Source organism: Oncorhynchus nerka, linkage group LG26 (genome assembly GCF_034236695.1).
Source record: "Oncorhynchus nerka isolate Pitt River linkage group LG26, Oner_Uvic_2.0, whole genome shotgun sequence".
NCBI lineage: Eukaryota > Metazoa > Chordata > Actinopteri > Salmoniformes > Salmonidae > Oncorhynchus > Oncorhynchus nerka.
In genome coordinates, this window is record NC_088421.1 from 3,370,420 (window position 1) to 3,388,000 (window position 17,581).

The window sequence follows — 17,581 nt, forward strand, 5'->3', positions numbered from 1 at the left end:
CAAACCCATTCAATAAATAGAGACACATTCAAATAAATTAATCAAATAAACAAACAATATGGAAGATTTTTGTTGTTGTAATACTTTACATGACAGAGGACATGTAAACTGGTCAAACGAATGACGTTTTCGTTTGGGAGTTAACACTTCCCAGTGAGCAAAATTGGTGGAAAGACATTATTTTGCTCATAGGGTTTAACATGAAGGCATCATTTATAATAGACTAGAGGGGGTCAGTTGCAACAGTAGACGTTAGAAGAAGATACCGCTTTGGCTTAGATTGTCACCATCTTGTCTTTTAACTCCAACGCCTCTCAGTCAAAGCATATCTTCTGGAACTTAACTTCGCCATCGAGTGCAAATGATATTTAGTAGCAGTTTCAGCGACCTCTTTCAGTCAGATGAGGAACACTGCTTTTACATTTCAATCACGATGTCAAGCTGAACTTCGACCCTAATCTTTGTTACAACTGACATTTGTGAACATATAATTCATTTTTTGAGGAATGATATTTGATTTGTATGATCAACTCCACAGTTTAGGTCCCTCGCCGGAGGCTTAGGTCTACTTTTTTTGCATGGAAAAGAATGTCGATCATACAATTTGCCAATGTACCTTTAAATCAGTGCCTTTAAATCAGTTATAAAGAATTTTTAAAAAGATCTATCATAAAACATTTCAAAATGTTAAAATCGAGCAGCTGATTTGGTTCTGGGTGCGGAGATGAATAAGTCCTCCAATAAGCCATTTTAAACAGTACCATAACTGACCATTGTAAATAGTAACTAAGTTAAGAGTTACAGTGTTCCCAGGTTAATATTGGCCAATGGCCAAAAAAGCCATTCTCTCATTCCTATCATGCAGCAGAAACAGCCCGATGCAATTAAGTATAGTCCAGCGTATTATACAGTAGTCCCTCTATCTGTTCACTTTTCTTCCATGTATCGGTAGAGAGATCTGGGACCAGGCTAGTAGAGTCCCAATGTCAGCCAACTCCAAGTCACAACCCAAGGCAGTGGTCAAGTGTTCAAGGTCTTGTTCACCTTGGGGATTGAGCTTCAAGGACCACATTTCAACCCTCTCGACTTAGGCTTCGTCCCAAATGGCGTTTCATAACCCAACCTGAGCTACATCGGTGCCATTGCACGCTGTCAACATGAGTAAACGGCGCCAAAACGGAATTAAAATCACAAGTAAAACAAAATGGTGGTTGAAATAGTGGCGGGAAAAAATGAGAACTTGGAACCTGTGTTTGCCCCTCCCAATCCAACCTTACCAGTCCCTTCTTTCAGTGCATTGTCAATGTGTTTCTTCTAAGGTCCTATCGCACAAATCCCTCAATGCATAAAAGAGAGTACCAGCTGCCAGTGAAATCGACTTCAAATTCCGCCCATGCCGTTGAACACACTACACCAACTTACTTTCTCGAAATCCTTCATAATACTGCTTTAGATCATCTAGGAATCCCTTACATCAGCAGACTGTAGAAAGTCTGGAGAACGAACGCCTGTAGAACGCATCTAGATTCTAAAATGTGGTTACCTTGTTTAGCGTGCAGGCGACCTTATTCCACAACAGCCTTCCCTAACATTACAGACCCATGGTGATGATAGCAGTGTTCCTGATCATTATATTATGTTGATGGGGGGGGCTGCACAGGCCCACCCAGTCGTGTATTGAGGACTGTCTTCCAGCGCTAATCAACTTGGATGGCTGACTGGGACAGGGTAGCTGCATCATTGTCCCATTCGAGTCTACTACCCCCCCCCTCTCCCCCTCTATGAGTCTCTCCAACATTCAATCTCTCTCTCCCTCTCCTCTTTTGATTGAAGTGGGGAGTGAGTACAAGAGAAAAATCACAACGCATAAATAAAAAAAAATTAAAACGATCAACATGAATAAATAAATCAAATGCTTTGAATGAGAGCAATATAAAAACCTAAAATGATATTTACTCACCAAGTGTTATAAACCCCCCCATTCCCCTCCTCCCACATTCGTTGTCTAAACAGGAGAAAAGGGAGAAGGACCATTTCAGAGGGGAGAGAAGGCTGAACGAAGCGATACCAGAGGCGCTGTTTGCGAGTCCATCTGTCATGTCCCAAGACAAGACCCGCTCAAATGGATCCCGAGTGGATCATCTTGGTGGACAAATAATACAGGACCGGGATCACAAGTTGAAATACTGGTATTGTCTTTGTCCCCCTTTTTGCAGCCACCAAAATCAACTGGTCACCAAATAATAATTTACTACACATTTCTATACATTAATATTCATTTTGTATCCTTCCCTAAATCTTGAACAGCAGTTGAATCTCTTTCAAGAGAAGAATACTTTTTTTTAATCTATTCCTTTAACTCAAATAAGATGATCACTCTTGCTTAATCCGCCTGTATTCTTCTCTGTATCACTCGATCACTATTGCTCGTCAATGTGTTCTCTCATCCTTTTGCTTTTCAATCCATTCACCCCCCCCCCATTCAGTTTGAAATCAGTGTGTACAGACACGTAATATTGAAATACTTGCCCTTTCACAAGTCTTTCTGTCTATGCTTCCATTTCTCTCCCTTATTCATTTCTTTCTTTCTTCACCCTCTCCTATTTCAATCTGTCTCGCTCTTCTTCCAGAGGTCCATGCAACTCTAAAGGGACAATGGAGGGAGGGAGAGAGTGGTAGAGGATGAGAAACAATCTCTCTCTCCCTCTCTCCTAGGTTACAGTGTCATTGCAACACAGTACAATAGATTCCCTTGACAGACCTCGGCCTTCCCTTCCCCGGCCTGGTCTGGCTGGCCCCGTCCCCACAGTGATCTCTCTTCCTCTCCATCTCTGCCTCCCTCTTTCTTTCTCTTTCTCAGTGCGTGTCAGTCTCTCTATCTGCCTGGTGGGGGACGGGACTGTAGCCGTTGGCTGGGGGAGGTAAAGGGGCTCCCTGGCCGGGGTAGCAGCCCCCATCTTGCTTGTTGAGTGCAGCCGGGGGTCGGGAGCGCGAGGCCCCGGTGAAGAGGCGGAAGGCGCCCCTGCAGATGAGGGTGAACCAGTAGACCTGTGGGGCCATGAGACAGAAGGCCCCCACGTTGTACTGCCAGGGAGCCCCAAAGGGCACTGTGTAGAGGGGGATGGAGGCATACCTGCAACAGGAGGAGGAGGAATGAGGGTTAATGCTCACTTAAATGTTGCTAGTTAACAAGCTTACCCAGATTTTTAAATGTACTTAGTGCAAATAGTTCATTTGAACAAGTTCTAAAACAAGACACCTTGTCTCAAGATAGCTATTTATTTACCTTTATTTAACTAGGCTAGTCAGTTAAGAACAATTTATTATGTTCAATGACGGACTAGGGTTAACTGTCTTGTTCAGGGGAAGAAAGACAGATTTTTACAATGTCAGCTCCGGGATTTGATCTTGCAACCTTTCGGTTACTAGTCCAACGCTCTAACCACTAGGCTACCTGCCACCCATATCTTTAAGGTTTATGGCTAATGTTGGTTTATGGCTAATGACTTTAAACAAATAATCAAGGAAGAATGCTTCCCTTACGGAAAATATACATGCATTTCACATTGTGATCGTCATTTTGCGAAGTTAATGTGATAACATGAAGCAACATGTGATATCAAACAACACGTGACAACATTTCACATGGGAAAATGTGTTTTTAGAACAAGTCACATGTAAATTTCACATGTGAAATCAAGTGAAAACATATTTTTGGAACACTTCACGAGATCATGATGTCACATGTGCTGACATGTCACGTGTGGTTTCATATTTGCATCCCCATGGGTCACATGTGCTGACATGTCACGTGTGGTTTCATATTTGCATCCCCATGGGTCACATGTTTTTTACCAGATCATGTTTTCACATGTACTCACGTTGTAACATGTGGATTCATGTACACGTTGTAACATGTGGATTCATGTACTCAACGTAACATGTGGATTCATGTACTCAACGTAACATGTGGATTCATGTACTCAACGTAACATGTGGATTCATGTACTCAACGTAACATGTGGATTCATGTACACGCTGTAACATGTGGATTCATGTACTCAACGTAACATGTGGATTCATGTACTCAACGTAACATGTGGATTCATGTACTCAACGTAACATGTGGATTCATGTACTCAACGTAACATGTGGATTCATGTACACGCTGTAACATGTGGATTCATGTACACGCTGTAACATGTGGATTCATGTACACGTTGTAACATGTAGATTCATGTACTCGTTGTAACATGTAGATTCATGTACTCAACGTAACATGTAGATTCATGTACTCAACGTAACATGTAGATTCATGTACTCAACGTAACATGTGGATTCATGTACTCAACGTAACATGTGGATTCATGTACTCAACGTAACATGTGGATTCATGTACACGCTGTAACATGTGGATTCATGTACACGTTGTAACATGTGGATTCATGTACACGTTGTAACATGTGGATTCATGTACACGTTGTAACATGTGGATTCATGTACTCAACGTAACATGTGGATTCATGTACTCAACGTAACATGTGGATTCATGTACTCAACGTAACATGTGGATTCATGTACTCAACGTAACATGGAGATTCATGTACTCAACGTAACATGGAGATTCATGTACTCGTTGTAACATGTGGATTCATGTACTCAACGTAACATGTGGATTCATGTACTCAACGTAACATGTAGATTCATGTACTCAACGTAACATGGAGATTCATGTACTCAACGTAACATGGAGATTCATGTACTCAACGTAACATGTAGATTCATGTACTCAACGTAACATGTAGATTCATGTACTCACGTTGCTTTACATGTTGTCACATTAACTTCACATAAGAACGTGAAATTCAAGTTGTTTTGGGACCATGTTAAGACATTTGTAAGGCGTTTGTTTTACCAGTCGTCAGGACATCACGTGATGGTCCCAGATTGTCGCAAACCATCACAAGTTCAGTAATGAAATGGTATGGTGTTTTTTTATTTTTAGGGCTGACCCCATTTAGTCGACTGGTCGATTGTTTGGTTGATAGGCTGTTGGTCTACCGAGATCTCTTTAGTCGAGCAGTAGCAAAAAATATATACATACAATTGCAAGAAAAAGTTTGTGAACCCTTTGGAATTACCTGGATTTCTGGATTGATTACTCATAAAATTTGGTCTGATCTTCATCTAAATCACAATAATATACAAATACAATCTGACTAAACTAATAACAAACAGTTGTACTTTTCACATTTTTATTGAAGACATTGAGTAGTCCTTCACAGTTGCAGGCTGGAAAAAGTAAGTGAACCTCTCAACAACTTCTCCAAAAGATATTTTGAGTCAGGTGTTTCAATTAAGGAGATGAGATTGGAGGTGTGGGTTGCACAGGTGCTCTGCCCTTTAAATGAAGGCACACAAAGCCTGGTTACTGACACATCTGTTCTTCTCTAGAAAGATAGGTTTGTGTGAACCGTGCCACGATCCCAACAACTTCCACAGGACCTTAGAAGACGTATTATAGAGATGCACGAAGCTAGAAAAGGTTACAAAATCATTGCTCGGTGAGACAAATTGTCTACAAATGGAGAAGATTCAGGACTGTTGCTCTGACTTCAACTGTATATCTCGTGGTGTACAAGACACCCGTCTGATTAGCGCCTGTCTGAGTGGACTAATCCATTGTGGAGGCCTTTGAGTCCATCACTCTGACATGTACTACTGACATTGTATATGGTTATAATACAAAGGAACAATGGAGCAAAACACAAAAATGACTGCACTTTCTCTCACGTTGGATAGTGGTCGCTGTCCGCGGTTCTAAAACACAGCGCGCTGTTGAATTGGTGCCTTTTCCTAGACCATGTTGCTACGTGCATAATAGCTAAGTTAACATATTGGTGTTGAGAACAACGCGGTGGAGGCAGTAGCAGAGTTAGAAGACGAGAAAACAGACCTTGCCCTAATTGTCTGAGAAAAGTGAGGAGAGAGGAAACCAACTTGAGTCTATAATCAATAGCCTAACTGTTTAATGTGCCTTATAAATCCTCAATATATCTACAGAAATAAGACAGATCCTACTTCAGTTTACATTGGCGTGTTACGTTCAATAATGTTTTGCTTCAAAACATCCGGTAATTTTGCAGAGCCACGTCAATTTACAGAAATACTCATAATAAACATTGATAAAGATACAACCATTATACATGGAACTTTAGATAAACTTCTCCTTAATGCAACCGTTGAGTCAGATTTTTTTTTTAACTTTTCGGAAAAAGGTTTTGTCGTGCCCTTTTCACAACTGTTTTGGTGTGCTTGGACTATGATAGTTTGTTGGTGATATGGACACAAAGGAACTTGAAGCTCTCAACCTGCTCCACTACAGCCCCGTCGTTTTAAATGGGGGCCTGTTCGGGCCCGCATTTTCCTGTAGTCCACGATCAGCTCCATTGTCTTGATCACATTGAGGGAGACGTTGTTGCCATGGCACCACACTGCCAGTTCTCTGACCTCCTCCCTATAAGCTGTCTCATCGTTGTCGTCAATCAGGCTACGTTGTGTCGTCAGCATTGGTTAAGCAAACTTAATGATGGTGTTGGAGTCGTGTTTGGCCACGCAGTCGTGGCATGAACAGGGAGTACAGGAGGGGACTAAGTTCACAACCCTGACGGGCCCCGGTGTTGAGAATCAGCGTGGCAGACGTGTTGTTGGCTACCCTTACCACCTGGGGGCAGCCCGTCAGGAAGTCCAGGATCCAGTTGCAGAGGGAGGTGTTTAGTCCCAGGGTCCTTAGTCCCATGCTTAGTGATGAGCTTCGTGTGCACTATGGTTTTGAACGCTGAGCTGTAGTCAATGAACAGCATTCTCACAGGTGTTCCTTTTCTCCAGGTGGGAAAGGGCAGTGTGGAGTGCGATTGAGATTGCATCATCTGTGGATCTGTTGGGGCAGTATGTGAATTGGAGTGGGTCTAGGGCAGGGGTGGGCAATTCCAGTCCTCAAGGGCCTGATTGGTGTCACAGTTTTGCCCCAGCTCCAGCTAGCACACCTGACTCCAATCACATAATCATAATCTTCAGTTTAGAATGCAATTTGATTAATCAGCTGTGTTAGCTAGGGATGGAGAAAAAGTGACACCAATCAGGCCCCCGAGGCCTGGAGTTGCCCACCCCTGGTCTGGGGTATCCGGGAGGATGCTGTTGACGTGAGCCATGACCAGCCTTTCAAAGCACTTCATGGCTACTGACGTAAGTGCTACGGGGCGGTAATCATTTAGGCAGGTTACCTTTGCTTCCTTGGGCACAGGAACTATGGTGGTCTGCTTGAAACATGTAGGTATTACAGACTCGGTCAGGGAGAGGTTGAAAATGTCAGAAGACATTTGCCAGTTGGTCCACGCATGCTTTGAGTAAACATCCTGGTAATCCGTCTGGCCCCGCGGCTTTATGAATGTTGACCCGTTTAAAAGGTTTTTCCTCACAATGGCTACCGAGAGCGTGATCACACGGTCATCCAGAACAGCTGGTGCGCTCGTGCATGCTTCACTGTTGCCTGCCTCGAGGCGAGCATAAAAGGCATTGAGCTCATCTGGTAGGCTCGTTCACTGGGCAGCTTGCGTCCAGTTTCCCTTTGTAGTCCGTAACATTTTGCAAGCCCTGCCACGTCCAACGAGCGTCAGAGCCGGTGAAGTAGGAGTCAATCTTAATCCTGTATTGACGCTTTGCTTGTTTGATGGTTCGTCTGAGGGCGAGAAATAGACACACACCCCCACCCCTCGTCTTATCAGACGTACGTAGCTTCTCTGTTCTGCCGGTGCGTTGTAAATTCCGCCTGTTCTATATTTTCCGCGTCGTCGCTCAGCCACGACTCGGTGAAACAGAAGATATTACAGTTTAATGTCCCATTGGAAGGATAATCTTAAATCGTAGTTAGCCAATAGAACGGATGGCAGTGGGAGTTTACTCGCTCGACCTACGAATTCTCAGAAGGCAGCTCGTCCTGCGCCCCCTTTTTCTCCGTCTTCACGCAAATGACGGGGATTTGGGCCTGTTCCTGAGAAAGCAGTATATCCTTCTCGTCGGACTAAGTAAAGGAAAAAATGTCTTCCAGTTCGAGGTGAGTAATCGCTGTTTTGATGTCCAGAAGTTATTTTCAGTCATAAGAGACGGTAGCAGCAACATTATGTAAAAAATAAGTTACAAACAACGCAAAAGAAAAACATACAAAATAGCAGTTTGGTTAGGAGCATGTAAAATGTCAGCCATCCTCTTCGGCGCCATCTTATCAAAGATATGTTGTATTCGGCGCATGTGACAAATAAAGTTTGATTTGAGACAGAGACAGGCAGACAGAGACAGTCAGATAGACAGAGAGTCAGACCGACAGAGACAGAGTTCAGTATGTTACCTGCTGTAGGCGTAGTAGAGGTAGGGGAAGAGCAGAACTCGACAGATGAAGAAAGTGACCAGCATGAGAGCGCCATTCACTTTATGAAGAAGAGTGTGCTGCTTCTTGTACTGAGGGGGACAAAGAGAGATAGAGAGAGAGAGAGAGGGCAGGAACAAGGGAGGGGGAAAACAAGAGCAGGGTGAAGGACAGAGAAAAAGCTTGGGTAAATGTCAACCCAATATCACAGGAGACAAGAACGCTAACATGAAAGCTAGAAAGTGAGCCCTTCAAAATCAGAGAGACTCAAGGCTCTTAGACTGCTGCACTGAGAGTAAGAGACTGAGGAAGAAGAGAGAGAGAGAGGAGAGAAAAAAAGAGAGCAAGAGAAAGAGCGAAAGAAAGAACAGGGGGAGAGGTAGGAGTGAGTGAGTATTACCTGGATGAGGATTTTCCCCAGGCAGACGGACGGAGTGCTGAGTTCAGCCATGAACATGACACCCTGGAAGTAATCGCCCTTTCCCTGCCTCCAGAACTAACATCAAGAGAGCGAGACAGAGGGGAGTGGGGGGAGAAAGCCGCGAAGAGTGAGATGCGATAGAGGGCCATGATATGGCTGATAAAGTTTATAGACAGACCATTGAAAGAAAATCTCAAACACGCACACCTCATCTCCCCTTAAAAACACGTGTCCATAGAAGGGATGTTTAACATTGGCGTCCCGTGCCGCTGCCAGTAGCAACGGGAGTGTGTGTGTGTGTGTGTATGTGTGTGTATAATTTATCATTAGTTATTCCCCCCCCCCCCCCCTTTAGACACAAAACAGACCATGCCACGGTAGACTACCAAGATAGTCCGCTAAAGCAACCCTAGTTACAATGATAGTTACCACGGAGACGGGGAAGCAGATGGTCACCATGACGACGTGGTGCAGCACCATGAGGAACTCTCTGCGCAGGTAGCTGGTTACTGCCGAGCACATTGGCTTAGGCCTGCCGCCCTCCTCCTCGTGCCCTTTGACCTGCAGCTTGTGCCAGTAGCACAGGAACATGGCGTAGATGTCGTACGCAAAGTAGGGCACCGCAAACAGGATGTAGGTACTGGTAAGCCAGTGTCTGGAAAGGAAGGGCGCAAGGGGGGAGAGTGACAGAGAAAGTGAGAAAGGAGAGAGCGAAAGAAAGAGAATGCAACAGTTTATTTTCTATGCAACAATGTGTACCTACACTGTAACTACATGTACACTGTAGCTGCCTATGTGACTACCATGTAAATACACTATTGCCTATTTCAGTGAGGCTCCAGCCTAGACGTCAGGAAGTTAAGTGACTGGCCAGGATGCACTGCTCTGGGCACGTGCGTGATTTGGATGGGTTTGTGATTTGGTAGTCAAATGAGCCGGCACTCGCACCTCCCGACTTTTGACTGGCAAATGAGGGCAAGGGGGAGGGAGTCGGTGACTGGCAGTATCTCCCTCCTCTCTCTCCTCCTCCTCCTAATTGATGGAGAGATGAGGGGGAAGAGGAGCGAGGGAGGGGGGTTAAGAAGAACAGCTGTGTCACATTGTGAGTTCGTTCTTAGGACAACAGGGTCTGACTCAGAATCACAGCATCTCAGTAGTCAAAAGAATCTTCCTTTCTTACTCTGCTTTTCCTCTCCTCCAATCCTCCTCTTCCTTCAACCAAAAACAAACCTTCCTCCTCTAACCAAAAACATGACACTGTATGCATTTCATATAGTTTTGCTGTAGTCCACTGTTAACAAAGTTGCAGTTGTAAAACCAGTGGAGACATGTTTGAGTAGCTACTCCTACAGTTCCATAGCAGCATGCTGCAGTCTAGGTTTCTGGTTTCTGAGTGACTGCATTACAGATACTAAAATAGCTCTGCTGGCTTTGGGACAAATAGAGGTTAATTGGGTTGAAATACTAATTCGGTTAACAGGGACAAGGTGAGCAGGGAGAGAATAACAGATTATTACGCACACACACACACACACACACACACGAATACTTTATTTGGATCGAAAGTTAAACATACACAGTAAATTGGCCAGAGTTAACTAGTTGATTTTTCAATGTCACATTTCTAGTGTTGATTGTGGAGTTAAATTAACTCTGTAAGAGTGAAATTAACACTCAGTGGTTTAAATTATCCCCAATGTGGGGGTTTATAACCAGTGTTGAGTGTGAGAGTGTCAGTTTTACTCTGGACAGTAAAACATTCCCATCAAAACCACACCCACCATTATCAGATTTCCCAGCATGCTCTTCTGCAAGTAAACCTTTTTAGGATTGTTTTTCATATGTTTTTTTGCATGTACATTGACTGATTAAATCTTACGCTACAACAAAGACAAATAACATACATTCTTCTAAACTGATCCAATCAGTTAGATTTATTGCACCATTTACCAAAATGGTTGTTCCAGTTTAAACTGGTTAGGTCGTGAAAGAAACTCTGGGGGGGGGAATGCAGGTATAAGTTTCCGTTTTCTTCCTAGAAATGTTGTTCTAACTTTTAAATGGTTGAAGCCACAAAATATTATGACCCCTGAAAACATAAGCCTTTCAGAAACACACGTGTCTTCTGTTTCCTTCAGAATAGAGTGGACAGGACCAGGCAGTAAATCAGACTAGTGAAAAAAAATAACATGATCAATGATGGTTCTTTTCTACACAGAAAATCATACAATTATTGCCTGATGTTTTCCTAAATCCTAAACTTCCCAAATCCTTTCGGATGTATTTCATACCATACTTCAGATTGATTTGTAATAATGTTTCAGTCTAAAAACAATGTTTGACAGACGGTCATAACGCCAATTAAAAAAGTTAACATTGGTCGCTGATTACATCACTTTTTTACATGGTGGAGTTGCGAAAAAAATGTAATATCAAAATAGGGTCACGGACCAAAAAAGCTTGGGAACCCCTGATTTAGGGAGTCTCTTCACAATGTCACTAACCCCAACAGTCATTCTGAATGCAGATGCGGGCGAATAAAAATTCCAACTGTTGGATGTCCTAACTGGCGGAATTCCAATAGGAATCATATATCACTTTGTAAGCCAGCAGAATGTGACTTACAGGCCTGATGTGGCCTGTAAACCAGGAGGTTTCTAACACCACTGTGTTAGGGTAAAACTTTTGCTATCAAACTAAGGCCTTATGATATATTTAATGTATTGTCCTAAAGAGCTTAATTTTAATGATAACATTTGTCTACAGTAGGAACTCATTTGGTGAAGTCCACAGGACTGAAAATGAATGAATTCAACCACCATGTCTCTGTCACCAACAAATACAGTCATGGGTGTAACTCTACAATTCACTCGAAAAGGCAAGGCACACTGGGAAATGATATTGGAGGAATGGCTTAGTGGGGGTGTGGCTTTCAATTTGTTGCTTTTGGCCACCCGTGAGTGGAAGTGTTGTACCAGTTTAAGTGGTCTACGGTTATGTTAAAGTTTGAGCATGTCTGCTGCCAGGCATTAAAAGACTTGTAATGTCCTTAATCCAACACGAGCGACCTTGTCAAGAGATTCGGAACCTCTTTGCGTAATGGTTAAAAATACTACATAACACTAAAAGTGTTAATTCCCTGACACTGACAAAGTGTAGCAGCGTCGGCACTAAGCAGTGTTAATTTAACACTGAAAAGTGTGGATCTGTATGGACACTAGTCCAGTGTTAATTTAACACTGAAAAGTGTGGACCCATATAGACACTAGTCCAGTGTTAATTTAACACTGAAAAGTGTGGATCCGTATGGACACTAGTCCAGTGTTAATTTAACACTGAAAAGTGTGGATCCGTATGGACACTAGTCCAGTGTTAAATTTAACACTGTCAGTATCCACGTCTCCATCCACAGGTTTATGCGAGTAAAGTCATACAGTATTTTTAAAAATAAACACAATTGCTGGAAATAGGTAGTTTAGGTAGAATTGTATAAATGCCGACAGAATTTGTTCGTTGGACTAGGTGTGACCTTTTTGTGTTGGTAACAATAATTATTATGTGAGAAATGGTGGTGGAAACGGCTTTATGAGCAAATATTTATAGAATAACCATCATATCAAAGTAAACTTGGAGTCACGCGATGACATGGTGTGTGGTCCTCCCACTATGACTTGGGAAACCATGCAGTTTATTAAGCTTCAGATGAAATAAACGATGATTAACTTCACAGGTTGGTTAAAGTACATGGGTATCTTGATGCGCCTTCCCAATAAAAATCGGAGGGTCTTATTCTGGTGACATGGCGCCGTCTGACAAATAAAACCAGAATCTCATCATGTAGACCAGGCTACCCCGCACTGTGTCTGCAAGCTGTTGGCCAGAGAGCACGTGCCAAGACCAGTCTTGTTTTGTGACAAAGCTATCCGTAGAGTTTCAAATACGATGGAAAAACATTGACTTATTCGGTACATGAAAACTTAAGTGAAAAAGCACATTTTGTGAGCACTACGTCATCACACACACTGGCTTTTATATGCAACAAGTCCATTTGGTGGAAACACACTTTTGGTGGGAAAATATGCATATTTTCTTGATGCAGATTTTAGAATATTTGCATGAAAATCTGTCGCCAATTGGATGGAAACCTGGCTAGTGTCGATTTAACACGGGAGAGTTTGCGGTGTCGTTAGGGACCCAAATATATTAGACGTCACACCTCTGACACACAGGGCCGTGCTAAGACTTTTTTGGGGAGTGGGGAGGGGGGGGGGGGGGCAAGTGCTCAAGCGAAAAAACATTCGTAACTGCGGTTAATGACTCGTTGAGCAATTATGACTGATTATTTAGTTACATAAAAGCAACAGATGGCCACATCTTATTGGCTAATTAAATGACATATATTTAACAACGACATGCGGGCAGAAGGTTCAGAACAACAATGACAAAAACTGTATACCCAAATTAAAGGGCACTTTAGAGACTGGAAGGGCAAAGAGGCATGTGCTCTGCACAAGTAGAGCCCATCTGTGCAGGTGCCCGCAAACACACACACACACCTGGAACCCAACTTTACAGCAACTACCTGCATTATCATTATTCTGTACTTACTGATCCTCGATGATGTCCTCACAGGAGGATGCGATGATGTATCCAGCTGAGGAAGCCATGATGGCTTGGATGGATGACACCAGCCTAGTGGGGAGAGAGAGGTCAGAGAGTGGGGTTTCAGTTGACATATTTATACCCATAACTCGGAATAATATAAAATGTCAAGCAAAGCAGAATAGCATAAGGTAAAAGGTACGATAGGTAGGCAAGGTCCTCAACATTGACTCGTGTATCTGACTTGTAAGTGTGGGTGTGTGTGTGTGTGTGTGTGTGTACCTGGCAGACACGATGGTGGCGTCTCCCTCGCTCAAGCCCAAGCCTGGAGTCTGTTTCAGACCTCTCTTAGACAGCAGGAACAGGCCCGGGAAGAAGATAGAGCCGGCAGCCAGGATGCTCAGCATGGTTCCAGTGTGTGTGTGTGTGTGTCAACAGGTACCTCACTACTGCCCTCAAACCACTTGACAAGTGGGAAAAGGTTGAATGACTGATCTACGCAGGGTACTTCCAAAGCTATGGTAGCCGAGTTTCCAACTATCACTCGCTGCTAGATGGTTGAAGGTATATCATTAGAAAGCGTGGCAGCGTGTAAGTGTTGTCAACAGAACACAAATGTTAGTAATGTTATGCTAGTTATGTTAATACTGTTATGCTAGTAGTAATGTTTTGCTATGCTATGCTAATGCAGTATGTGGTCAAATGCTGCATTTGTTTTTCAGTAGGCTAGTTTTGGGGATATTTCGGGAATGAAAATAGACTTGCTAGTGGTTACGGTCCATGTTAATTAAACAGATACATAAGAGGGCTACGATACAGCCGTGGGTGGTATGTCTGTTAAGTCCCCACACCTCTCTCCCAACCCCCTGCTCATAACCAGCAGAGGCCTGGGTGGCTTCTGGGTCCACACACACACACACACGAGACAGAGACAGACAGAGAGACAGAGAACAAACAGACAGATGATGGGGAGGATGAGAAACAGAGGGAGAAAAAAAAGAAGAGAAAAATCAATCAAATCCGTTTCACACACCTTGATTAAGAGTGCAGTAATTGTACAAGAAATCAGTTATGTGTAACAGGGTTGGTTGTTTCCACTTGCCTCTAAAGAAGTGTGTATTTAATGTTCAAGCACTCTTATTGGTTGGTTCAATTCCCAATGACAATAAGGCATGTTGTTATTGGCCCCGCTTGTAGATAGGGGGAGATCGTGAATGTCAGGTCTCCCTAGTATGAAAATGTGATGCAAGGGGGTAGGTCACGTTCTGAATACCGTATTATATTTTACTAGGTGTACATTCCTGATTTATACAAGTGTGGGTATATGGTACCTGTTAGGGATTGAGGGGCTTTCTGGGATGTGCTTTGGTATAGGATTGTTGTATATAAAAAGTGTGTTAACCAGCATGCACCGATGTAATGGTCAATAGTTCACTGCTAACACAGTTGTTTTCATGCTACAGATTTGTCCACCGACAGCCATCAACATCATTAAGCCATTAATCATTAAGCCATTAATCATTAAGCACAACTAACGTGCCGTTTCCTGTTTAATCACAGATCATAAACAACGGTCAACTGGGAACACTGGCTGGGATGATTTCTATGAACTAAACACGACGCAAGGATAGTACGATTAACATCCGTTACAGATGCACATATAAAAACTGCCAGCGTGGTGTTTCTATGAATGTCATATTTATTCAGTGTCATCCCTGCAGCCTTTTATAACATGATGAACGTTGTACTCAAATAATTACCTGGTGCGTAGACAGCCCTACACTACACTCTAATCTCACAAACGCTGACAAATCCATTGACTACACTGTAGGCGTCATGTGTCGCTGGCTGCACCAGCTGTACGCCGCCTCCGTTGGGGTTATGAATTCATTTGAGGTTTTCCACTGTCATTGCTCTCCAGGCGAATGCAATGCACTCAGAGGGACTGGGGAGAGAGGCAGGATGAATAGGTGGAGGAAGAGGAAAAAAAGGTGGCTGGAACCAAACTAGATTTAGAAAGGGATTAGAAAAGCAGGAGATTTAGACAGATTACAGCTGGGAGAGAGGGAATTAGAGAGAGAGAGGAGAGGGAAGGACATTTGGGATATGATGAGGGATATGAAGGGTTGGGTGGAAGAGGATGTTGGGGCGGGGCCTATTGTTCCATCCTAGGCTGTTGGACAATAGATGCACCCTCACAACACAACAGGTTCATCCCATAACCAACAAATGGGTGCACTTGCATGCGGTTTTGATAAAGGCCTATCTGGGCATAATATAAATACTGTCAGATTTATCTTGGCTAGCTGTGTTCTTTTGTTCAGCACAGCAGTGCATAGGCTGCACCTCCTGACAGTAGACTACCAGCAATTTACATGGGGGGGGTGGGGGATAAAACCACTGGCCCCCTGCATAACCCCAAGCATATCCTGACGTTGCTACATCGCTAACTCTGCAGAAAACACAGGCTCGTTAGCGTCAAAACCTAGCTGGCAGACCCGTGCAAAAACGTGTCTCAAGACTTAATTGTCAAAATACGCAATGCGCGTCAGTAGCCTAAGTAACACGGTCCTCCTCTATTAACAAAAATATCGGGACAAGTCTGTTTTGCACTAAATAAGAGTAAACGCAACAATAAGCAACATATTGTTTTGAAAATGGGAGACTTGTGCCGGTCTTGGCACGGCTCTACATCTGCATAGGCTAACCGTTATCATGTTTGTTTGCTTGCTACTGTATGCCAGTGTAGACTACAAACCTGACAAATCAATGTAACTATGAGCGCGACTGCGAGCTCGCTAGATTTGCATTCGATACATGTTTACCTACAGTCGTTTCGTGCACAAGAGTGATTGAGGCTTCTAACAGGTTGTGTGGCACGCGGTTTGTCTATTATTAACAACAACACACACACAAGGGATAAATTGCCTAGCCTGGCTTCCGTTTTTTTTTTTTTTTTTAAACAGACAATGCATGCTTGCTTACCAACCAACATGCGATAGATGACAAGATTATTCAGGCCTGTATAGGCTAAAACGTGACCGTTTGCGACACACACAGGCACAACATTTATTACAGACATATGACGTTTCTTGTTTAACCTCGGAGCAGGGTTGGTGAGAATGAATTAGAGTTGGGTGTTGAGGGGGTACTAAAAGGGAGAGTAAAACAAGAAGAGATGGATAGGCTAAATTTACATTTGGTTGTTGCGGCGTCCCGTTCTGCGGCCCGGTCGGTCGGATCAAGGGGAAATCAGTGTGTTTGGTCCTGGTGGTTGCCTTCAAGTCGAGAATTGTTCCACATTCTCTTTGTGTTTTGTCTTATTCCGTATTCGGGATATCTGCGAGAAATGAGAACGTGCGTCAGGCAAGACAAATAGATGTGTGTGTCCTCCCCGCTTCTGGCGTGTGGTCTCGGTCTTGGTCCGAATCAGAATAGGACTCCCGCCCGACGTGCTGCTGTCGGATCGCTGCTTCAGCAATTTTATTTCCGAGAGGCGAAATGCTTTTGAAGTCGATGGTTCGCTCGAGTGTTTTGATTTATACTGCGAGGGCACTGCTCTTCTCGCCTTTGGCCGCCGTACAACCCTACTGATATCTGAACCGTTATGCCATATCGACCGACCCTATTGCCTGGCCGATAATATTCGATACATCCACTGTGAAGTCTTCTCTGCAGATTATTTTAGGACCTGTCGTACAACTAATTTCAGTAAACAGTCTAGGGGGAAAAAGAAGGAAAAAAATTCTAGCGTATATGCATGATACAGTCACGCTGTGGCTAAAGTGTTGCCATTAAACCGGTTACGTAGCCAGTTCGCTCCAACCCTCTCTCTCTCTCTTTCTCATCCCCCTTGCTCCCGGGTATGGTAGGCTAATATCCAAGTGTAATTGGCGGATGAGGTCGCCTCATTGGCTATGACTCCTAGGACTAGCCGTGTTGTGACAGACAACAGCTGTCCCTGGATAAAGTATTTTGCTTTTCAAGGGCAACGGACTAATAATAGCCCGAGTCATTTTTCAGATCAAACTGGCTAGGAAAAAGTCCTTTCGTTTTTTTATAAAGACATCAAACTGCAAGTTGTCAAACCATGGGTTGAATGATTAACTTTGACTAATTTGACTAATGAATGTAGC

The 17,581-nt window shown here is 43.4% G+C and overlaps 1 protein-coding gene across 1 annotated transcript; it reads right to left on the reverse strand.

Moving 5' to 3' along the window:
• Window positions 1-1,934: 1,934 nt before the first annotated feature.
• LOC115110041 (ceramide synthase-like) lies at window positions 1,935-17,333 on the reverse strand. The gene is made up of 7 exons (XM_029635372.2): window positions 16,643-17,333; window positions 13,728-14,343; window positions 13,452-13,535; window positions 9,273-9,498; window positions 8,823-8,918; window positions 8,405-8,514; window positions 1,935-3,133 (listed from the first exon to the last, which is right to left on the reverse strand). The coding sequence occupies exons 2-7, from the start codon at window positions 13,850-13,852 to the stop codon at window positions 2,857-2,859; spliced, it is 918 nt and encodes a 305-aa protein (XP_029491232.1). The 5' UTR covers window positions 13,853-14,343; window positions 16,643-17,333; the 3' UTR covers window positions 1,935-2,856.
• Window positions 17,334-17,581: the final 248 nt, after the last annotated feature.